The 23324-nt window shown below is 45.6% G+C and overlaps 1 protein-coding gene across 2 annotated transcripts in view; it reads left to right on the top strand.

Moving 5' to 3' along the window:
• The window catches only part of ltk (leukocyte receptor tyrosine kinase), a 109393-nt gene that overhangs the window by 61645 nt on the left and 24424 nt on the right, over window positions 1-23324 (top strand). For both annotated transcript variants that reach the window (XM_024428590.2, XM_042325480.1), the window contains exons 8-11: window positions 16379-16528; window positions 20738-20838; window positions 21164-21324; window positions 21592-21686. In XM_024428590.2, coding sequence (XP_024284358.2) covers window positions 16379-16528; window positions 20738-20838; window positions 21164-21324; window positions 21592-21686 — 507 coding nt within the window. The remainder of the gene's footprint in view (window positions 1-16378; window positions 16529-20737; window positions 20839-21163; window positions 21325-21591; window positions 21687-23324) is intronic.

Raw genomic sequence — 23324 nt, 5'->3', positions numbered from 1 at the left:
CAGTTCCTTCTCTCTGTGTGTGTCTCAGTCAGTTCCTTCTCTCTACTGTGTCTCAGTCAGTTCCTTCTCTCTACTGTGTGTCTCAGTCAGTTCCTTCTCTCTACTGTGTCTCAGTCAGTTCCTTCTCTCTGTGTGTCTCAGTCAGTTCCTTCTCTCTGTGTCTCAGTCAGTTCCTTCTCTCTACTGTGTCTCAGTCAGTTCCTTCTCTCTACTGTGTCTCAGTCAGTTCCTTCTCTCTACTGTGTGTCAGTCAGTTCCTTCTCTCTACTGTGTGTCTCAGTCAGTTCCTTCTCTTGTGTCTCAGTCAGTTCCTTCTCTCTACTGTGTGTCTCAGTCAGTTCCTTCTCTCTACTGTGTCTCAGTCAGTTCCTTCTCTCTACTGTGTGTCTCAGTCAGTTCCTTCTCTCTACTGTGTCTCAGTCAGGTCCTTCTCTCTGTGTGTCTCAGTCAGTTCCTTCTCTCTACTGTGTCTCAGTCAGTTCCTTCTCTCTACTGTGTCTCAGTCAGTTCCTTCTCTCTACTGTGTGTCTCAGTCAGTTCCTTCTCTCTACTGTGTCTCAGTCAGTTCCTTCTCTCTACTGTGTGTCTCAGTCAGTTCCTTCTCTCTACTGTGTCTCAGTCAGTTCCTTCTCTCTACTGTGTCTCAGTCAGTTCCTTCTCTCTACTGTGTCTCAGTCAGTTCCTTCTCTCTACTGTGTGTCTCAGTCAGTTCCTTCTCTCTACTGTGTCTCAGTCAGTTCCTTCTCTCTGTGTGTCTCAGTCAGTTCCTTCTCTCTACTGTGTCTCAGTCAGTTCCTTCTCTCTACTGTGTCTCAGTAGGTTCCTTCTCTCTACTGTGTGTCTCAGTCAGTTCCTTCTCTCTACTGTGTGTCTCAGTCAGTTCCTTCTCTCTACTGTGTCTCAGTCAGTTCCTTCTCTCTACTGTGTGTCTCAGTCAGTTCCTTCTCTCTACTGTGTCTCAGTCAGTTCCTTCTCTCTACTGTGTGTCTCAGTCAGTTCCTTCTCTCTGTGTGTCTCAGTCAGTTCCTTCTCTCTACTGTGTCTCAGTCAGTTCCTTCTCTCTACTGTGTCTCAGTCAGTTCCTTCTCTCTGTGTGTCTCAGTCAGTTCCTTCTCTCTACTGTGTCTCAGTCAGTTCCTTCTCTCTACTGTGTGTCTCAGTCAGTTCCTTCTCTCTACTGTCCTTTCCTTCTCTCTGTGTGTCTCAGTCAGTTCCTTCTCTCTACTGTGTGTCTCAGTCAGTTCCTTCTCTCTACTGTGTCTCAGTCAGTTCCTTCTCTCTACTGTGTGTCTCAGTCAGTTCCTTCTCTCTACTGTGTCTCAGTCAGTTCCTTCTCTCTGTGTTCCTTCTCTCTAGTCAGTTTCCTTCTCTCTACTGTGTGTCTCAGTCAGTTCCTTCTCTCTACTGTGTGTCTCAGTCAGTTCCTTCTCTCTGTGTGTCTCAGTCAGTTCCTTCTCTCTACTGTGTGTCTCAGTCAGTTCCTTCTCTTCTGTGTGTCTCAGTCAGTTCCTGTGTGTCTCAGTCAGTTCCTTCTCTCTACTGTGTGTCTCAGTCAGTTCCTTCTCTCTACTGTGTGTCTCAGTCAGTTCCTTCTCTCTACTGTGTCTCAGTCAGTTCCTTCTCTCTGTGTGTCTCAGTCAGTTCCTTCTCTCTGTGTGTCTCAGTCAGTTCCTTCTCTCTACTGTGTCTCAGTCAGTTCCTTCTCTCTACTGTGTCTCAGTCAGTTCCTTCTCTCTACTGTGTGTCTCAGTCAGTTCCTTCTCTCTGTGTGTGTCTCAGTCAGTTCCTTCTCTCTACTGTGTCTCAGTCAGTTCCTTCTCTCTGTGTGTCTCAGTCAGTTCCTTCTCTCTGTCTCAGTCAGTTCCTTCTCTCTGTGTGTCTCAGTCAGTTCCTTCTCTCTACTGTGTCTCAGTCAGTTCCTTCTCTCTGTGTGTCTCAGTCAGTTCCTTCTCTCTACTGTGTGTCTCAGTCAGTTCCTTCTCTACTGTGTGTCTCAGTCAGTTCCTTCTGTGTGTCTCAGTCAGTTCCTTCTCTCTACTGTGTCTCAGTCAGTTCCTTCTCTCTACTGTGTGTCTCAGTCAGTTCCTTCTCTCTGTGTGTCTCTCAGTCAGTTCCTTCTCTCTACTGTGTGTCTCAGTCAGTTCCTTCTCTCTGTGTGTCTCAGTCAGTTCCTTCTCTCTGTCTGTCTCAGTCAGGTCCTTCTCTCTGTGTGTCTCAGTCAGGTCCTTCTCTCTACTGTGTCTCAGTCAGGTCCTTCTCTCTGTGTGTCTCAGTCAGTTCCTTCTCTCTACTGTGTCTCAGTCAGTTCCTTCTCTCTACTGTGTCTCAGTCAGTTCCTTCTCTCTACTGTGTGTCTCAGTCAGTTCCTTCTCTCTACTGTGTCTCAGTCAGTTCCTTCTCTCTACTGTGTGTCTCAGTCAGTTCCTTCTCTCTGTGTGTCTCAGTCAGTTCCTTCTCTCTACTGTGTCTCAGTCAGTTCCTTCTCTCTACTGTGTGTCTCAGTCAGTTCCTTCTCTCTACTGTGTGTCTCAGTCAGTTCCTTCTCTCTACTGTGTCTCAGTCAGTTCCTTCTCTCTACTGTGTCTCAGTCAGTTCCTTCTCTCTACTGTGTGTCTCAGTCAGTTCCTTCTCTCTACTGTGTGTCTCAGTCAGTTCCTTCTCTCTGTGTGTCTCAGTCAGTTCCTTCTCTCTGTGTGTCTCTTCCTTCTCTCTGTGTGTCTCAGTCAGTTCCTTCTCTCTACTGTGTCTCAGTCAGTTCCTTCTCTCTACTGTGTGTCTCAGTCAGTTCCTTCTCTCTACTGTGTCTCAGTCAGTTCCTTCTCTCTACTGTGTGTCTCAGTCAGTTCCTTCTCTCTGTGTGTCTCAGTCAGTTCCTTCTCTCTACTGTGTCTCAGTCAGTTCCTTCTCTCTACTGTGTCTCAGTCAGTTCCTTCTCTCTACTGTGTGTCTCAGTCAGTTCCTTCTCTCTACTGTGTGTCTCAGTCAGTTCCTTCTCTCTACTGTGTCTCAGTCAGTTCCTTCTCTCTACTGTGTCTCAGTCAGTTCCTTCTCTCTACTGTGTCTCAGTCAGTTCCTTCTCTCTACTGTGTGTCTCAGTCAGTTCCTTCTCTCTACTGTGTGTCAGTCAGTTCCTTCTCTCTACTGTGTCTCAGTCAGTTCCTTCTCTCTACTGTGTGTCTCAGTCAGTTCCTTCTCTCTACTGTGTCTCAGTCAGTTCCTTCTCTCTACTGTGTCTCAGTCAGTTCCTTCTCTCTACTGTGTGTCTCAGTCAGTTCCTTCTCTCTACTGTGTCTCAGTCAGTTCCTTCTCTCTACTGTGTGTCAGTCAGTTCCTTCTCTCTACTGTGTGTCTCAGTCAGTTCCTTCTCTCTACTGTGTCTCTCAGTCAGTTCCTTCTCTCTGTGTGTCTCAGTCAGTTCCTTCTCTCTACTGTGTCTCAGTCAGTTCCTTCTCTCTACTGTGTCTCAGTCAGTTCCTTCTCTCTACTGTGTCTCAGTCAGTTCCTTCTCTCTACTGTGTGTCTCAGTCAGTTCCTTCTCTCTACTGTGTGTCTCAGTCAGTTCCTTCTCTCTGTGTGTCTCAGTCAGTTCCTTCTCTCTGTGTGTCTCAGTCAGTTCCTTCTCTCTGTGTCTCAGTCAGTTCCTTCTCTCTGTGTGTCTCAGTCAGTTCCTTCTCTCTACTGTGTGTCTCAGTCAGTTCCTTCTCTCTACTGTGTGTCTCAGTCAGTTCCTTCTCTCTACTGTGTGTCTCAGTCAGTTCCTTCTCTCTACTGTGTCTCAGTCAGTTCCTTCTCTCTGTGTGTCTCAGTCAGTTCCTTCTCTCTGTGTGTCTCAGTCAGTTCCTTCTCTCTACTGTGTCTCAGTCAGTTCCTTCTCTCTACTGTGTGTCTCATTCAGTTCCTTCTCTCTACTGTGTCTCAGTCAGTTCCTTCTCTCTACTGTGTCTCAGTCAGCTCCTTCTCTCTACTGTGTGTCTCAGTCAGTTCCTTCTCTCTACTGTGTGTCTCAGTCAGTTCCTTCTCTCTACTGTGTGTCTCAGTCAGTTCCTTCTCTCTGTGTGTCTCAGTCAGTTCCTTCTCTCTACTGTGTGTCTCAGTCTTCCTTCTCTCTACTGTGTCTCAGTCAGTTCCTTCTCTCTACTGTGTGTCTCAGTGTTCCTTCTCTCTACTGTGTCTCAGTCAGTTCCTTCTCTCTACTGTGTGTCTCAGTCAGTTCCTTCTCTCTGTGTGTCTCAGTCAGTTCCTTCTCTCTGTGTCTCAGTCAGTTCCTTCTCTCTACTGTGTGTCTCAGTCAGTTCCTTCTCTCTACTGTGTCTCAGTCAGTTCCTTCTCTCTACTGTGTCTCAGTCAGTTCCTTCTCTCTACTGTGTGTCTCAGTCAGTTCCTTCTCTCTACTGTGTGTCTCAGTCAGTTCCTTCTCTCTACTGTGTCTCAGTCAGTTCCTTCTCTCTGTGTGTCTCAGTCAGTTCCTTCTCAGTCAGTTCCTTCTCTCTGTGTGTCTCAGTCAGTTCCTTCTCTCTACTGTGTGTCTCAGTCAGTTCCTTCTCTCTACTGTGTCTCAGTCAGTTCCTTCTCTCTGTGTGTCTGTGTCTCAGTCAGTTCCTTCTCTCTACTGTGTGTCTCAGTCAGTTCCTTCTCTCTACTGTGTCTCAGTCAGTTCCTTCTCTCTACTGTGTGTCTCAGTCAGTTCCTTCTCTCTGTGTGTCTCAGTAAGTTCCTTCTCTCTACTGTGTCTCAGTCAGTTCCTTCTCTCTACTGTGTGTCTCAGTCAGTTCCTTCTCTCTGTGTGTCTCAGTCAGTTCCTTCTCTCTACTGTGTCTCAGTCAGTTCCTTCTCTCTACTGTGTCTCAGTCAGTTCCTTCTCTCTACTGTGTGTCTCAGTCAGTTCCTTCTCTCTGTGTGTCTCAGTCAGTTCCTTCTCTCTACTGTGTCTCAGTCAGTTCCTTCTCTCTACTGTGTCTCAGTCAGTTCCTTCTCTCTACTGTGTCTCAGTCAGTTCCTTCTGTGTCTCAGTCAGTTCTGTCTCTACTGTGTCTCAGTCAGTTCCTTCTCTCTACTGTGTGTCTCAGTCAGTTCCTTCTCTCTACTGTGTGTCTCAGTCAGTTCCTTCTCTCTACTGTGTGTCTCAGTCAGTTCCTTCTCTCTACTGTGTCTCAGTCAGTTCCTTCTCTCTACTGTGTGTCTCAGTCAGTTCCTTCTCTCTACTGTGTGTCTCAGTCAGTTCCTTCTCTCTCTGTGTCTCAGTCAGTTCCTTCTCTCTACTGTGTCTCAGTCAGTTCCTTCTCTCTACTGTGTCTCAGTCAGTTCCTTCTCTCTGTGTGTCTCAGTCAGTTCCTTCTCTCTACTGTGTGTCTCAGTCAGTTCCTTCTCTCTACTGTGTGTCTCAGTCAGTTCCTTCTCTCTACTGTGTGTCTCAGTCAGTTCCTTCTCTCTACTGTGTCTCAGTCAGTTCCTTCTCTCTACTGTGTCTCAGTCAGTTCCTTCTCTCTGTGTGTCTCAGTCAGTTCCTTCTCTCTACTGTGTGTCTCAGTCAGTTCCTTCTCTCTACTGTGTCTCAGTCAGTTCCTTCTCTCTACTGTGTGTCTCAGTCAGTTCCTTCTCTCTACTGTGTGTCTCAGTCAGTTCCTTCTCTCTACTGTGTGTCTCAGTCAGTTCCTTCTCTCTGTGTGTCTCAGTCAGTTCCTTCTCTCTACTGTGTGTCTCAGTCAGTTCCTTCTCTCTACTGTGTGTCTCAGTCAGTTCCTTCTCTCTCTCTCAGTTCCTGTGTCTCAGTCAGTTCCTTCTCTCTACTGTGTCTCAGTCAGTTCCTTCTCTCTACTGTGTCTCAGTCAGTTCCTTCTCTCTACTGTGTGTCTCAGTCAGTTCCTTCTCTCTACTGTGTCTCAGTCAGTTCCTTCTCTCTACTGTGTGTCTCAGTCAGTTCCTTCTCTCTGTGTGTCTCAGTCAGTTCTGTGTGTCTCAGTCAGTTCCTTCTCTCTACTGTGTGTCTCAGTCAGTTCCTTCTCTCTACTGTGTCTCAGTCAGTTCCTTCTCTCTACTGTGTGTCTCAGTCAGTTCCTTCTCTCTACTGTGTGTCTCAGTCAGTTCCTCTCTCTACTGTGTGTCTCAGTCAGTTCCTTCTCTCTGTGTGTCTCAGTCAGTTCCTTCTCTCTGTGTGTCTCAGTCAGTTCCTTCTCTCTACTGTGTCTCAGTCAGTTCCTTCTCTCTACTGTGTCTCAGTCAGTTCCTTCTCTCTACTGTGTGTCTCAGTCAGTTCCTTCTCTCTACTGTGTGTCTCAGTCAGTTCCTTCTCTCTGTGTGTCTCAGTCAGTTCCTTCTCTCTACTGTGTCTCAGTCAGTTCCTTCTCTCTACTGTGTGTCTCAGTCAGTTCCTTCTCTCTACTGTGTCTCAGTCAGTTCCTTCTCTCTACTGTGTGTCTCAGTCAGTTCCTTCTCTCTACTGTGTGTCTCAGTCAGTTCCTTCTCTCTACTGTGTGTCTCAGTCAGTTCCTTCTCTCTACTGTGTGTCTCAGTCAGTTCCTTCTCTCTACTGTGTCTCAGTCAGTTCCTTCTCTCTACTGTGTGTCTCAGTCAGTTCCTTCTCTCTGTGTGTCTCAGTCAGTTCCTTCTCTCTACTGTGTGTCTCAGTCAGTTCCTTCTCTCTGTGTGTCTCAGTCTGTGTCTCAGTCAGTTCCTTCTCTCTGTGTGTCTCAGTCAGTTCCTTCTCTCTACTGTGTGTCTCAGTCAGTTCCTTCTCTCTACTGTGTGTCTCAGTCAGTTCCTTCTCTCTACTGTGTGTCTCAGTCAGTTCCTTCTCTCTACTGTGTGTCTCAGTCAGTTCCTTCTCTCTACTGTGTGTCTCAGTCAGTTCCTTCTCTCTGTGTGTCTCAGTCAGTTCCTTCTCTCTACTGTGTCTCATTCAGTTCCTTCTCTCTACTGTGTCTCAGTCAGTTCCTTCTCTCTACTGTGTCTCAGTCAGTTCCTTCTCTCTGTGTGTCTCAGTCAGTTCCTTCTCTCTGTGTGTCTCAGTCAGTTCCTTCTCTCTACTGTGTGTCTCAGTCAGTTCCTTCTCTCTACTGTGTCTCAGTCAGTTCCTTCTCTCTACTGTGTGTCTCAGTCAGTTCCTTCTCTCTACTGTGTCTCAGTCAGTTCCTTCTCTCTACTGTGTGTCTCAGTCAGTTCCTTCTCTCTGTGTGTCTCAGTCAGTTCCTTCTCTCTACTGTGTCTCAGTCAGTTCCTTCTCTCTACTGTGTGTCTCAGTCAGTTCCTTCTCTCTACTGTGTGTCTCAGTCAGTTCCTTCTCTCTACTGTGTCTCAGTCAGTTCCTTCTCTCTGTGTCTCAGTCAGTTCCTTCTCTCTACTGTGTCTCAGTCAGTTCCTTCTCTCTACTGTGTGTCTCAGTCAGTTCCTTCTCTCTACTGTGTGTCTCAGTCAGTTCCTTCTCTCTACTGTGTGTCTCAGTCAGTTCCTTCTCTCTACTGTGTGTCTCAGTCTTCCTTCTCTCTACTGTGTGTCTCAGTCAGTTCCTTCTCTCTACTGTGTCTCAGTCAGTTCCTTCTCTCTGTGTGTCTCAGTCAGTTCCTTCTCTCTACTGTGTGTCTCAGTCAGTTCCTTCTCTCTGTGTGTCTCAGTCAGTTCCTTCTCTCTGTGTGTCTCAGTCAGTTCCTTCTCTCTACTGTGTCTCAGTCAGTTCCTTCTCTCTACTGTGTGTCTCAGTCAGTTCCTTCTCTCTACTGTGTCTCAGTCAGTTCCTTCTCTCTACTGTGTGTCTCAGTCAGTTCCTTCTCTCTACTGTGTGTCTCAGTCAGTTCCTTCTCTCTACTGTGTGTCTCAGTCAGTTCCTTCTCTCTACTGTGTCTCAGTCAGTTCCTTCTCTCTACTGTGTGTCTCAGTCAGTTCCTTCTCTCTACTGTGTGTCTCAGTCAGTTCCTTCTCTCTACTGTGTGTCTCAGTCAGTTCCTTCTCTCTACTGTGTCTCAGTCAGTTCCTTCTCTCTGTGAGTCTCAGTCAGTTCCTTCTCTCTGTCTGTCTCAGTCAGGTCCTTCTCTCTGTGTGTCTCAGTCAGGTCCTTCTCTCTACTGTGTCTCAGTCAGGTCCTTCTCTACTGTGTGTCTCAGTCAGTTCCTTCTCTCTACTGTGTGTCTCAGTCAGTTCCTTCTCTCTACTGTGTGTCTCAGTCAGTTCCTTCTCTCTACTGTGTCTCAGTCAGTTCCTTCTCTCTACTGTGTCTCAGTCAGTTCCTTCTCTCTGTGTGTCTCAGTCAGTTCCTTCTCTACTGTGTCTCAGTCAGTTCCTTCTCTCTACTGTGTCTCAGTCAGTTCCTTCTCTCTACTGTGTCTCAGTCAGTTCCTTCTCTCTACTGTGTCTCAGTCAGTTCCTTCTCTCTACTGTGTGTCTCAGTCAGTTCCTTCTCTCTACTGTGTGTCAGTCAGTTCCTTCCTTCTCTCTCTACTGTGTGTCTCAGTCAGTTCCTTCTCTCTACTGTGTGTCTCAGTCAGTTCCTTCTCTCTACTGTGTCTCAGTCAGTTCCTTCTCTGTGTGTCTCAGTCAGTTCCTTCTCTCTACTGTGTCTCAGTCAGTTCCTTCTCTCTACTGTGTGTCTCAGTCAGTTCCTTCTCTCTACTGTGTCTCAGTCAGTTCCTTCTCTCTACTGTGTCTCAGTCAGTTCCTTCTCTCTACTGTGTGTCTCAGTCAGTTCCTTCTCTCTACTGTGTGTCTCAGTCAGTTCCTTCTCTCTACTGTGTGTCTCAGTCAGTTCCTTCTCTCTACTGTGTGTCTCAGTCAGTTCCTTCTCTCTACTGTGTGTCTCAGTCAGTTCCTTCTCTCTACTGTGTGTCTCAGTCAGTTCCTTCTCTCTACTGTGTCTCAGTCAGTTCCTTCTCTCTACTGTGTGTCTCAGTCAGTTCCTTCTCTCTACTGTGTCTCAGTCAGTTCCTTCTCTCTACTGTGTGTCTCAGTCAGTTCCTTCTCTCTACTGTGTCTCAGTCAGTTCCTTCTCTCTACTGTGTCTCAGTCAGTTCCTTCTCTCTCTGTGTGTCTCAGTCCTTCTCTCTAGTGTGTCTCAGTCAGTTCCTTCTCTCTACTGTGTCTCAGTCAGTTCCTTCTCTCTACTGTGTGTCTCAGTCAGTTCCTTCTCTCTACTGTGTGTCTCAGTCAGTTCCTTCTCTCTGTGTCTCAGTCAGTTCCTTCTCTCTACTGTGTCTCAGTCAGTTCCTTCTCTCTACTGTGTGTCTCAGTCAGTTCCTTCTCTCTACTGTGTGTCTCAGTCAGTTCCTTCTCTCTACTGTGTCTCAGTCAGTTCCTTCTCTCTACTGTGTGTCTCAGTCAGTTCCTTCTCTCTACTGTGTGTCTGTGTGTCTCAGTCAGTTCCTTCTCTCTACTGTGTGTCTCAGTCAGTTCCTTCTCTCTACTGTGTCTCAGTCAGTTCCTTCTCTCTGTGTGTCTCAGTCAGTTCCTTCTCTCTACTGTGTGTCTCAGTCAGTTCCTTCTCTCTGTGTGTCTCAGTCAGTTCCTTCTCTCTGTGTGTCTCAGTCAGTTCCTTCTCTCTGTGTGTCTCAGTCAGTTCCTTCTCTCTACTGTGTGTCTCAGTCAGTTCCTTCTCTCTACTGTGTGTCTCAGTCAGTTCCTTCTCTCTACTGTGTGTCTCAGTCAGTTCCTTCTCTCTACTGTGTCTCAGTCAGTTCCTTCTCTCTACTGTGTGTCTCAGTCAGTTCCTTCTCTCTACTGTGTGTCTCAGTCAGTTCCTTCTCTCTACTGTGTCTCAGTCAGTTCCTTCTCTCTACTGTGTCTCAGTCAGTTCCTTCTCTCTGTGTGTCTCAGTCAGTTCCTTCTCTCTACTGTGTGTCTCAGTCAGTTCCTTCTCTACTGTGTGTCTCAGTCAGTTCCTTCTCTCTACTGTGTGTCTCAGTCAGTTCCTTCTCTCTACTGTGTCTCAGTCAGTTCCTTCTCTCTACTGTGTGTCTCAGTCAGTTCCTTCTCTCTACTGTGTGTCTCAGTCAGTTCCTTCTCTCTACTGTGTGTCTCAGTCAGTTCCTTCTCTCTACTGTGTCTCAGTCAGTTCCTTCTCTCTACTGTGTGTCTCAGTCAGTTCCTTCTCTCTACTGTGTGTCTCAGTCAGTTCCTTCTCTCTACTGTGTGTCTCAGTCAGTTCCTTCTCTCTACTGTGTGTCTCAGTCAGTTCCTTCTCTCTACTGTGTCTCAGTCAGTTCCTTCTCTCTACTGTGTGTCTCAGTCAGTTCCTTCTCTCTACTGTGTGTCTCAGTCAGTTCCTTCTCTCTACTGTGTCTCAGTCAGTTCCTTCTCTCTACTGTGTGTCTCAGTCAGTTCCTTCTCTCTACTGTGTGTCTCAGTCAGTTCCTTCTCTCTACTGTGTGTCTCAGTCAGTTCCTTCTCTCTACTGTGTCTCAGTCAGTTCCTTCTCTCTACTGTGTCTCAGTCAGTTCCTTCTCTCTACTGTGTGTCTCAGTCAGTTCCTTCTCTCTGTGTGTCTCAGTCAGTTCCTTCTCTCTACTGTGTGTCAGTCAGTTCCTTCTCTCTACTGTGTGTCTCAGTCAGTTCCTTCTCTCTACTGTGTGTCTCAGTCAGTTCCTTCTCTCTACTGTGTGTCTCAGTCAGTTCCTTCTCTCTACTGTGTCTCAGTCAGTTCCTTCTCTACTGTGTGTCTCAGTCAGTTCCTTCTCTCTACTGTGTCTCAGTCAGTTCCTTCTCTCTGTGTCTCAGTCAGTTCTTCTCTCTACTGTCTCAGTCAGTTCCTTCTCTCTACTGTGTGTCTCAGTCAGTTCCTTCTCTCTGTGTGTCTCAGTCAGTTCCTTCTCTCTACTGTGTGTCTCAGTCAGTTCCTTCTCTCTACTGTGTGTCTCAGTCAGTTCCTTCTCTCTACTGTGTGTCTCAGTCAGTTCCTTCTCTCTACTGTGTCTCTCAGTCAGTTCCTTCTCTCTACTGTGTGTCTCAGTCAGTTCCTTCTCTCTACTGTGTCTCAGTCAGTTCCTTCTCTCTACTGTGTGTCTCAGTCAGTTCCTTCTCTCTACTGTGTCTCAGTCAGTTCCTTCTCTCTACTGTGTCTCAGTCAGTTCCTTCTCTCTACTGTGTCTCAGTCAGTTCCTTCTCTCTGTGTGTCTCAGTCAGTTCCTTCTCTCTACTGTGTGTCTCAGTCAGTTCCTTCTCTCTGTGTGTCTCAGTCAGTTCCTTCTCTCTACTGTGTCTCAGTCAGTTCCTTCTCTCTACTGTGTGTCTCAGTCAGTTCCTTCTCTCTACTGTGTGTCTCAGTCAGTTCCTTCTCTCTACTGTGTGTCTCAGTCAGTTCCTTCTCTCTACTGTGTGTCTCAGTCAGTTCCCTCTCTACTGTGTGTCTCAGTCAATTCCTTCTCTCTGTGTGTCTCAGTCAGTTCCTTCTCTCTACTGTGTGTCTCAGTCAGTTCCTTCTCTCTACTGTGTCTCAGTCAGTTCCTTCTCTCTACTGTGTGTCTCAGTCAGTTCCTTCTCTCTACTGTGTGTCTCAGTCAGTTCCTTCTCTCTACTGTGTCTCAGTCAGTTCCTTCTCTCTACTGTGTGTCTCAGTCAGTTCCTTCTCTCTACTGTGTGTCTCAGTCAGTTCCTTCTCTCTAGTGTGTCAGTCAGTTCCTTCTCTCTACTGTGTGTCTCAGTCAGTTCCTTCTCTCTACTGTGTGTCTCAGTCAGTTCCTTCTCTCTACTGTGTGTCTCAGTCAGTTCCTTCTCTCTACTGTGTGTCTCAGTCAGTTCCTTCTCTCTACTGTGTGTCTCAGTCAGTTCCTTCTCTCTACTGTGTGTCTCAGTCAGTTCCTTCTCTCTACTGTGTGTCTCAGTCAGTTCCTTCTCTCTGTGTGTCTCAGTCAGTTCCTTCTCTCTGTGTGTCTCAGTCAGTTCCTTCTCTCTACTGTGTCTCAGTCAGTTCCTTCTCTCTCTGTGTCTCTCAGTTCTGTGTGTCTCAGTCAGTTCCTTCTCTCTACTGTGTGTCTCAGTCAGTTCCTTCTCTCTACTGTGTGTCTCAGTCAGTTCCTTCTCTCTACTGTGTGTCTCAGTCAGTTCCTTCTCTCTACTGTGTGTCTCAGTCAGTTCCTTCTCTCTGTGTGTCTCAGTCAGTTCCTTCTCTCTGTGTGTCTCAGTCAGTTCCTTCTCTACTGTGTGTCTCAGTCAGTTCCTTCTCTCTCTCAGTCAGTTCCTTCTCTCTACTGTGTGTCTCAGTCAGTTCCTTCTCTCTACTGTGTCTCAGTCAGTTCCTTCTCTCTGTGTGTCTCAGTCAGTTCCTTCTCTCTACTGTGTGTCTCAGTCAGTTCCTTCTCTCTACTGTGTCTCAGTCAGTTCCTTCTCTCTGTGTGTCTCAGTCAGTTCCTTCTCTCTGTGTGTCTCAGTCAGTTCCTTCTCTCTACTGTGTCTCAGTCAGTTCCTTCTCTCTGTGTGTCTCAGTCAGTTCCTTCTCTCTACTGTGTGTCTCAGTCAGTTCCTTCTCTCTACTGTGTGTCTCAGTCAGTTCCTTCTCTCTACTGTGTGTCTCAGTCAGTTCCTTCTCTCTGTGTGTCTCAGTCAGTTCCTTCTCTCTACTGTGTGTCTCAGTCAGTTCCTTCTCTCTACTGTGTGTCTCAGTCAGTTCCTTCTCTCTACTGTGTGTCAGTCAGTTCCTTCTCTCTACTGTGTGTCTCAGTCAGTTCCTTCTCTCTGTGTGTCTCAGTCAGTTCCTTCTCTCTGTGTGTCTCAGTCAGTTCCTTCTCTCTACTGTGTGTCTCAGTCAGTTCCTTCTCTCTACTGTGTGTCTCAGTCAGTTCCTTCTCTCTGTGTGTCTCAGTCAGTTCCTTCTCTCTACTGTGTGTCTCAGTCAGTTCCTTCTCTCTGTGTGTCTCAGTTTCCTTCTCTCTACTGTGTGTCTCAGTCAGTTCCTTCTCTCTACTGTGTCTCAGTCAGTTCCTTCTCTCTACTGTGTGTCTCAGTCAGTTCCTTCTCTCTACTGTGTGTCTCAGTCAGTTCCTTCTCTCTACTGTGTGTCTCAGTCAGTTCCTTCTCTCTACTGTGTGTCTCAGTCAGTTCCTTCTCTCTACTGTGTGTCTCAGTCAGTTCCTTCTCTCTGTGTGTCTCAGTCAGTTCCTTCTCTCTGTGTGTCTCAGTCAGTTCCTTCTCTCTACTGTGTGTCTCAGTCAGTTCCTTCTCTCTACTGTGTGTCTCAGTCAGTTCCTTCTCTCTACTGTGTGTCTCAGTCAGTTCCTTCTCTCTACTGTGTGTCTCAGTCAGTTCCTTCTCTCTACTGTGTGTCTCAGTCAGTTCCTTCTCTCTACTGTGTGTCTCAGTCAGTTCCTTCTCTCTACTGTGTGTCTCAGTCAGTTCCTTCTCTCTGTGTGTCTCAGTCAGTTCCTTCTCTCTACTGTGTGTCTCAGTCAGTTCCTTCTCTCTACTGTGTGTCTCAGTCAGTTCCTTCTCTCTACTGTGTGTCTCAGTCAGTTCCTTCTCTCTACTGTGTGTCTCAGTCAGTTCCTTCTCTCTACTGTGTGTCTCAGTCAGTTCCTTCTCTCTACTGTGTGTCTCAGTCAGTTCCTTCTCTCTACTGTGTCTCAGTCAGTTCCTTCTCTCTACTGTGTGTCTCAGTCAGTTCCTTCTCTCTACTGTGTCTCAGTCAGTTCCTTCTCTCTACTGTGTCTCAGTCAGTTCCTTCTCTCTACTGTGTGTCTCAGTCAGTTCCTTCTCTCTGTGTGTCTCAGTCAGTTCCTTCTCTCTACTGTGTCTCAGTCAGTTCCTTCTCTCTACTGTGTCTCAGTCTCCTTCTCTCTAGTGTGTCTCAGTTTCCTTCTCTCTGTGTGTCTCAGTCAGTTCCTTCTCTCTGTGTGTCTCAGTCAGTTCCTTCTCTCTACTGTGTGTCTCAGTCAGTTCCTTCTCTCTACTGTGTGTCTCAGTCAGTTCCTTCTCTCTGTGTGTCTCAGTCAGTTCCTTATCTCTGTGTGTCTCAGTCAGTTCCTTCTCTCTACTGTGTGTCTCAGTCAGTTCCTTATCTCTGTGTGTCTCAGTCAGTTCCTTCTCTCTGTGTGTCTCAGTCAGTTCCTTCTCTCTGTGTGTCTCAGTCAGTTCCTTCTCTGCTGTGTGTCTCAGTCAGTTCCTTCTCTCTGTGTGTCTCAGTCAGTTCCTTCTCTCTGTGTGTCTCAGTCAGTTCCTTCTCTCTGTGTGTCTCAGTCAGTTCCTTCTCTCTGTGTGTCTCAGTCAGTTCCTTCTCTCTGTGTGTCTCAGTCAGTTCCTTCTCTCTACTGTGTCTCAGTCAGTTCCTTCTCTCTGTGTGTCTCAGTCAGTTCATTATCTCTCTACTGTGTGTCTCAGTCAGTTCCTTCTCTCTGCTGTGTCTCAGTCAGTTCCTTCTCTCTGTGTGTCTCAGTCAGTTCATTATCTCTACTGTGTGTCTCAGTCAGTTCCTTCTCTCTACTGTGTGTCTCAGTCAGTTCCTTCTCTCTGTGTGTCTCAGTCAGTTCATTCTCTCTACTGTGCAACCACATTGCATTAAGAGACAGAAATGTGCCAAAAGAGTCCTTCCACTAAGGCTAGTATTTTTCTTTGGACCATTCTCTGCGGGTTTAATACATGCACTGTTTCTCCAAGACACCACTTGGAACTGAAATACCATTATTCAACTGGCATTTGAATGTAAATGCTCGTTTAAACGGCAGCTTTGTGAATGTATACAAAGGGAATTGATTAGTTGAAGGTAGCAGTCAACGCTTGCAGCCGTTGCATCAATGCTCACATCAACACCATTAGTCATAAAAGCCCTATCAGAACACACTCAATGCAAAGAATGGTTCAGACATGGAGAATACAACTTGTACCTCCAGTAGGTAATTAAGAGGCTATTCTCATTGACAAACATTTAAGGAGAGGCAGCGTGACAAGATTTCAATTGACATAATATGTACATCAGTGGAGGCTGCTGGTTAGATCCATCTGAGCCACTGGCTTAATCCCATTCTTTAATTTGTATTTTTGGTTGAGCAGTAGATATATATCTAATTTAAAAGTTGATATTTGGTTGTGTTCTCAACCAAACACAATTCAATACTCATTTTGTAATATATTAAATAGCCTAAAGTTAAGGTTATCTAACAAACTAATGTAACATTCAACTTTGAAATTAGTAACACATCTATGGCCATGTTTTGAGGTTACTCTAACTATACATTTCTTCTTATGTTATTACTGTATATAAAGCGTGGATGTTCAAGATAGGTCATCACAGGTCAGTAGAGATCTTCACAATTGCTGTTAAATTCTGTGCAGCATCTCGAACTGCATTGATCACTTGCACCATGTACTTTTAATGTAATCTCAACTGCAATCCAGGTCATTTGCATCTGTCATTAGACGAAGTGCAGCAATAACAGATTCACCTGATATATAAATAAACAAAATATCTGACATTGTATTCCCATGAACTTTAGTGTGCTTTTAGAGGGATACTTCAGGATTTTGGCAATTAAGCCATTTATCTACTTCCCCCCCCCGAGTCAGATGAACTGGTGGATACAGTTTTTATGTCTCTGCGTGCAGTTTGAAGGAAGTCACTAACTAGCACAATTGCTAACTATCGTTAGCGCAATGACTTAAAGTGCATGGTAGCTGTTAGCATGCTAGTAGATACCATAGACTTCCAGTCATTGCGTTAATACGCTAGATAGCATTAGCTCACGAAACTACCTCCAACTTCCTTCATACTGGATGCAGAGACATAAAAATGGTATCCATGAGTTAATCCGACTCAGGGGAAGTAGATAAAGGGATTCATTGCCAAAATCTCAAAGTATCCCTTTAAATGGATGAAAGCGCAGTTAGACATTTGGGTGCCAACTAAATCAAAAACCAGACATTGTTTTTCCATTGGAATTTGGTTGTGCTTTTAGATGGTTGAAAGTATAGTGAAAACACATTGGAGGTTTCCTTTCTTAAAGCTTTGTTGACAATATCAGAATGTAACTGTAAGCTGTTACTGCAATTTCAGGTGAAAACTCAATTAAAACAAGTCTCAAATATCCTGAAAATGGCCGTACATTTCAGCTGTTTCAAAAGCATTGCTCTGCTACTAGTATTTCTATTGTATGAATGTTGGGCAAGTCTGTTCACACTACCCTGCTTAGACCTAATAAGACCTATTAAATAGTGTGACCCTGAGGAGACACTGTGGGTTCAGCACAGTAGAATAGCCTTTCTTTTGCATACTCAAGAGCCACTACATTCTGAGAAGAAAAGATCATGTGCTGGGAGTGCTCAAATTGGTGTACAAGGTGGCCTTTGAAAAGGGGAGTCTGTGGACCTAGTCACTATGTCCTATGTTTATAATTTTCTAGAAGCTTTCATTTGTATAAGCTGTATCTGAATTTATAAGAGTATAGGGTACTGAATGAGCCACTGTGTCCCCTTGCAGACACTCTGCCTTATGGAGCCCACTGTTCCTTTGAGCCTGGGTCCTGTGGCTGGTCAACGTCCAGTGAGCTGTCCTCTTGGAGGAGGGTCAGTGGGGAGGAACTGGAACACAGTAAAGACATGCTGGGGACAGCTCTGCAAAACACCCAAGGTAAATGGTGCAAAACACACCAGGTCACTCAAAGGGTACCAGTCCTAAAATGGCTGGCTAACCCTTTATTTGAAGGGGGTATACATGGCACCTTTATCAGGCTAGACATAAATAGAGGTTGGGTATTGCATTGTGCTGTATAAAGTATCAATTTTACTCTAGACTGGTCCTCATCCTGTAAATTGAGTATTGTTTTCAGAGTATTGGGAATCTAATGGCTTAGTACAGTGTCGTGTCTTTGGCTATGCCGGATTAAGTGATATGACATGCTATTCTATAAAATAATTTCTCCGTAATTGATATTACCTGATTGAGCTAATCATGTAAATGTAATTAACTAGAGAGTCGGACACCACAAAATAATATTTATAGAGCTGTTATCTTCCGAATAAACTCTTAAAGACCTAGTAATATTTTACATCAATAGCAGTCAATATTAATCGTAAACTTAATTCAGTCTCATCTGAAAGTTGTAAATTCTTGGTTATCTGCACAAACCCTGGCTAACAAGTTGAACCAGCAATACAAAATTGGGTTTAATAATTTATTTACTAAATACCTAACTAATCACACAGAATTACACATACACATAATTAAATCATAACTTGATTACAAATTACGTATTAAAGGAAAACGTCCCTAGCGGGCGAAACAGATATGACAACTTGTTACACAAAAGAAAAGGGGCTGGGTTTGAGTGAAAGAGCGGGAAGACTGAGGAACAAAGGGCGAAGCTGTGCTATCGTAAATACAGTATCTTATGCATTCTAAATTACCTGCCATTTGGAAAAGGAAAATGCAATAAATTTTTACTCTGAGTTGCGCTTCGGTAGGTTGGTGGTAGATGGAAGGCCGTGTTGCCCAACCGAGTCCTTTGAAGAATGTCTCTGGTTGTCAATTGGATACGTTGTAGTAACGTCGTTGTGTGATAGAGAGAATACTCTGTCTGTTCCTTCCTAACCCTTGTTTGCAGGGGCTGTTGCTAACTCAACGGCTAGGAGGTATCACTTCCGTAGTGAATAAGAGTTCAAAGTTCATACCATTCGCAACCAAAGCTCACGCTGATGTTGGCTTTGTTCTGTAGTTATTATCTGAACCATTCTGACATCGGACCGTCATCCTCACGTCCTCGGAACAGGAGGTTATATTGTCATCAAGGCATTATATAGGAAGGGAGAGGAGGGCGTGTTTGAAAAGTTGTATAGCCCATGTCCCTTCACAGGGGCGGGCCACTGATTGAGCAGAGCCCTACCTTATGAAAACCCAAATCACGAATCACGAATAATTTCATATTCAAACATTTAAATTGAATCCGATAACTCTGATGTGTAGACTTTCCACTGTAGAGTTTGTCATCTTATCATTGATGAGAATGTCTCAGATGACAACCGAACTGACATCATATTCATTAAGTACCACCGCATATGTTAAATTGGTCGGATTACCAGAATATTGTTCATTTTCCCCCACCTTCTGATGTTCCCAGAATCTCTATGTTAACCAAGGGTTTGCAAATGTAACATCAGTAGGGTAGAGAGAGGAAAAAGGGGGGAAGAGGTATTTATGACTGTCATAAACCTACCCCCAGGCCAACGTCATGACAACAGTATTTCCCAAACTCGATCCTGGGGAACCCAAGGAGTGCACATTTAGTTTTTTGCCCGTAGCACTACACAGATGATTCAAATAACCAACTCATCATTAAACTTTGATTATTTAAATCAGCTGTCTAGTGTTAGGGCAAAACCCAAAACTTGCACCCCTTGGGGTACCCCAGAACCGAGTTTGGCAAACACTGGCTTAGTCAGTCAAGTTCCACTGCTTTTCCCCTCTATTCAGGGAATGATTAGACCTGGTACACCAGGTGGGTGCAATTAATTATTAGGAAGAATAGAAAACCAGCAGGCTCCAGACCTCGTTGTCACGTTGGTATAAAGGTTTTGGGAGACAGGCGCAGGAATGCGTAATGGTTTTTAAAATTATGCTCAAATGACAGCGTGCCGTGTAAAGGCACAGTGGCGAAGACCAAACAAACACTATACAAAACACAGGGTTGAAACCAAAACAAAAGAGCGAGGAGTACCTCGAATAATAACACACGCGCACAATGATTAACACACGGGACGAGACCCGTAATCATCTGCGCAATCCACAATGACACGAAAGCCAAAACAGACAGCACAGGTACTCACACGAACCAATGGACATTGTAACAATAATCAACAGGACACTGGTAAACCAAGGGCACACTTATTCAATTACTAATCAGTGGGAATAGAGGACAGGTGTGTGTGTAATGAAAGTACTGGAGGGATCCGTGACACTCATAGAGTAAGAGTTGAATAATCCTGCCAGCAGGCTCCAGACCACATAGGGTAAGAGTTGAATACTCCTGCCAGCAGGCTCCAGACCTCATAGGGTAAGAGTTGAATAGTCCTGCCAGCAGGCTCCAGACCTCGTAGGGTAAGAGTTGAATACTCCTGCCAGCAGGCTCCAGACCTCGTAGGGTAAGAGTTGAATACTCCTGCCAGCAGGCTCCAGACCTCGTAGGGTAAGAGTTGAATACTCCTGCCAGCAGGCTCCAGACCTCGTAGCGTAAGAGTTGAATAGTCCTGCCAGCAGGCTCCAGACCACATAGGGTAAGAGTTGAATACTCCTGCCAGCAGGATCCAGACCTCATAGGGTAAGAGTTGAATACTCCTGCCAGCAGGCTCCAGACCACATAGGGTAAGAGTTGAATACTCCTGCCAGCAGGCTCCAGACCTCATAGGGTAAGAGTTGAATAGTCCTGCCAGCAGGCTCCAGACCTCGTAGGGTAAGAGTTGAATACTCCTGCCAGCAGGCTCCAGACCTCGTAGGGTAAGAGTTGAATACTCCTGCCAGCAGGCTCCAGACCTCGTAGGGTAAGAGTTGAATAGTCCTGCCAGCAGGCTCCAGACCACGTAGGGTAAGAGTTGAATACACCTGCAAGCAGGATCCAGACCTCATAGGGTAAGAGTTGAATACTCCTGCCAGCAGGCTCCAGACCACATAGGGTAAGAGTTGAATACTCCTGCCAGCAGGCTCCAGACCTCATAGGGTAAGAGTTGAATAGTCCTGCCAGCAGGCTCCAGACCTCGTAGGGTAAGAGTTGAATACTCCTGCCAGCAGGCTCCAGACCTCGTAGGGTAAGAGTTGAATACTCCTGCCAGCAGGCTCCAGACCTCGTAGGGTAAGAGTTGAATACTCCTGCCAGCAGGTGCCAGACCTCGTAGGGTAAGAGTTGAATACTCCTGCCAGCAGGCTCCAGACCTCGTAGGGTAAATGTTGAATACTCCTGCCAGCAGGCTCCAGACCTCGTAGGGTAAGAGTTGAATACTCCTGCCAGCAGGTGCCAGACCTCGTAGGGTAAGAGTTGAATACTCCTGCCAGCAGGCTCCAGACCTCGTAGGGTAAATGTTGAATACTCCTGCCAGCAGGCTCCAGACCTCGTAGGGTAAGAGTTGAATACTCCTGCCAGCAGGCTCCAGAACTCATAGGGTAAGAGTTGAATACTCCTGCCAGCAGGTGCCAGACCTCGTAGGGTAAGAGTTGAATACTCCTGCCAGCAGGCTCCAGACCTCATAGGGTAAGAGTTGAATACTCCTGCCAGCAGGCTCCAGACCTCGTAGGGTAAATGTTGAATACTCCTGCCAGCAGGCTCCAGACCTCGTAGGGTAAATGTTGAATACTCCTGCCAGCAGGCTCCAGACCTCGTAGGGTAAGAGTTGAATACTCCTGCCAGCAGGCTCCAGACCTCATAGGGTAAGAGTTGAATACTCCTGCCAGCAGGCTCCAGACCTCGTAGGGTAAGTGTTGAATAATCCTGCCCTATGGGGTTATCACTGAATATATTTGAATAACATCCTTTGGAAAGTTTGTAGATGATTTACAATCAGTTATAATACTTGAATACGTTCTATCTAGCCCAGCATGATGTGGTGTGAGGTAAAACGTGCCATGTTTCTGCAGAATTGATTTCCTGTCACTGACTTCTGCATTTCAGTTTATAGCTCCAATTGGTTTCATTCCAAACTGACAAGCACTGCACCAAGGCAATATATATTGTTTTGCTGATGAGGACTGAAAGGCTGTTCTCTTCAGAGCTCTATCAGTCATGCCTTTTCGAGTGGTGCAAAATTATGTCAGTGTTCACTCCCCTCAGTGTTGCGGTTATTGTCTCCCCCCAAGGGCACTTCCTGTTCCTGGCGGTGAGAGGGAACAGTTCCAGTATTAAAGCGTCTGTCCGTAGTTCCTCATTCCCCCGACCGGTCTCTACCATAGCCTGTCAGGTGAGAAAAATAGACATATCTTTCCACCAATGGCGTCCTTGCAATCTCTCCTACTAACTACATGCTCACTGATGACTCTCGGATGAGTTCTCACTAAGGAAGTTTTAGAAACACCCTCAAAGATGCCAGAATCTCACAACCGTAGCCAAGTCTTACATTTTTTGTAATTAGTCAGGTGGTCACAGCGGGTCGATTATAACAAAGAGCAGTCCTCTAGTACCACACGCAGAATATTAAACATCATACAGTTAAGCCATATTCAAGTCTTGAAATAGTATGTCAAGAAATTCACCGTAACGTCTGTTCTCGATGTCTCTGCCTGCAGTTGCATTTCTCCCTGTATCTCTATGGGGAGTTTAATGGCACCGTGCTGCTGTCGCTAGAGGATAACAGTACTGTTGCATCCCCGTTGGTGTGGGAGAGGTCTGGACAGTGGAAAGACAACTGGCAGGACATCACTCTGCAGCTACCTGCCCTCCGCAATGGGTACAGTGCCATCATTTACTGCTAAATTACTGACCAGAATTGTCAAACATAGAGCACATAAAAGCTCAAAGTTTGTTTCTTGAGTGATTGTAGTTCAGTAATAAATGATGACTGTGTTAGTACAAAATATATTTTTGTAGTATACTGTATAGGAAATGCATAGGCTGATATGTGAAAGAATTGAAGGTACTTTTTGGTACTTAAACTAATATGAAAATAATGCCACTCTGTGTTTCCCTCCATTCATTGTGATCTGTGTTCCCCCAGGTTCCACCTCAAGGTGAAGGCTCTGTGGGGACCAGGCTCCAATGCTGACATCGCCCTAGATGACATCGCCCTGGGGGCAGCATGCTTTGACACAGGTAGCCCTCCATGTAACACAATCTGTACACAAAACAAAGGCAGCTCTCATTATAGATACGGTAGCATACTGTGTGGCTAGAGTACAGTGGGCAACCATTTGGAGGGCTCCTAGCACGTCATTGAATAATCTCTCAAACAAACAGTGAAAAGAGTAAAACTCCCTAAATGTCTTAAGATTACATACTGATTGAGAGGGGCCTCTTTCATTTAGCTAATACGATTCCTTAACCCATTACTAAGCTGTATTCAATAGTTTTCAGGAGGTCATACCAAGGATCGTTTAGCTATTTGAATGTGTATTTTAAGACCCCTTGAAGTATAGAAAAGGATTCACTACATGGAACAACAGTCCCAAAAAAAGGAAGTTTGCTCTGAAGTGTCTGAGAGATTTAAGAAACATCCGGAAACATTTGTATATATATTTATATATTTTTACATTCAACCCCTTATTTTTGTCACTAAACAGTCTCTACATACAATGAGTATACCAAACATTATGGGCACCTTCCTAGTATTGAGTTGCACCCCCCTTTTGCCCTCAGAATAGCGGCAATTCATCGGGGCACCAACTCAACAAGGTGTCGAAAGCGTTCCACCTGGATGCTGTTCCATGTTGACTCCAATTCTTCCCGCAGTTGTGTCAAGTTGGCTGGATGTCCTTTGGGTGGTAGACACATGGGAAACTGTTGAGCGTGAAAAACCCAGCAGCGTTGCGGTTCTTGACACAAACCGGTGCGCCTGGCACCTACTACCATACCCCGTTCAAAGGCGCTTACTGTAAATCTTGTGTCTTGCCCATTCACCCTCTGAATGGCACACATACACAATCCATGACTCAATTGTCTCAAGGCTTAATAATCTTTCTTTATCCTGTCTCCTCCCTTTCATCTACACTGATTGAAGTGGATTTAACAAGTGACATCAATAAGGGATCATAGCTTTCACCTGGATTCACCTGGTCAGTCTAAGTCATGGAAAGAGCAGGTGTTCCTAATGTTTTCTAACACTTTTTTACATTTGTTTTTTCTACTGGTACCGGGGGACCTTCAGACGAGCAACCGACATGTGCCTGTTCGTGAGAGTCGCACCTTTCCAAATTGTTCGTAGGGCAAATTGTTCAGACGCTACAGATGATTTTGGGAGAATGGTCTGACAAACACCGCTCCAGCTCTGTCACCTTTCACCCCAGATGTCTCATGGTCTGACAAACACAGCTCCAGCTCTGTCACCTTTCAACCTAGATGTCTCATGGTCTGACAAACACCGCTCCAGCTCTGTCAGATGTCTCTGTCACCTTTCACCCACCCCAGATGTCTCATGGTCTGACAAACACCAGCTCTGTCAGATGTCTGTCACCTTTCACCCAACCTAGATGTCTCATGGTCTGACAAACACCGCTCCAGCTCTGTCACCTTTCACCCGAGATGTCTCATGGTCTGACAAACACCACTCCAGCTCTGTCACCTTTCACCCCAGATGTCTCATGGTCTGACAAACACCACTCCAGTTCTGTCACCTTTCACCCCAGATGTGGAAGTGCGACATCGGCGGATGCGGTGGATTGAGACGCATCGAATGCAAAAAACAACAACAGATATCTCGAGCTTAAACTGCCACATTTTGATGGGGATTTTTTG

Source organism: Oncorhynchus tshawytscha, linkage group LG08 (assembly GCF_018296145.1).
Source record: "Oncorhynchus tshawytscha isolate Ot180627B linkage group LG08, Otsh_v2.0, whole genome shotgun sequence".
NCBI lineage: Eukaryota > Metazoa > Chordata > Actinopteri > Salmoniformes > Salmonidae > Oncorhynchus > Oncorhynchus tshawytscha.
Note: the sequence above shows the minus strand (reverse complement) of the source record. Positions and strands in the feature narration are given on the sequence as shown.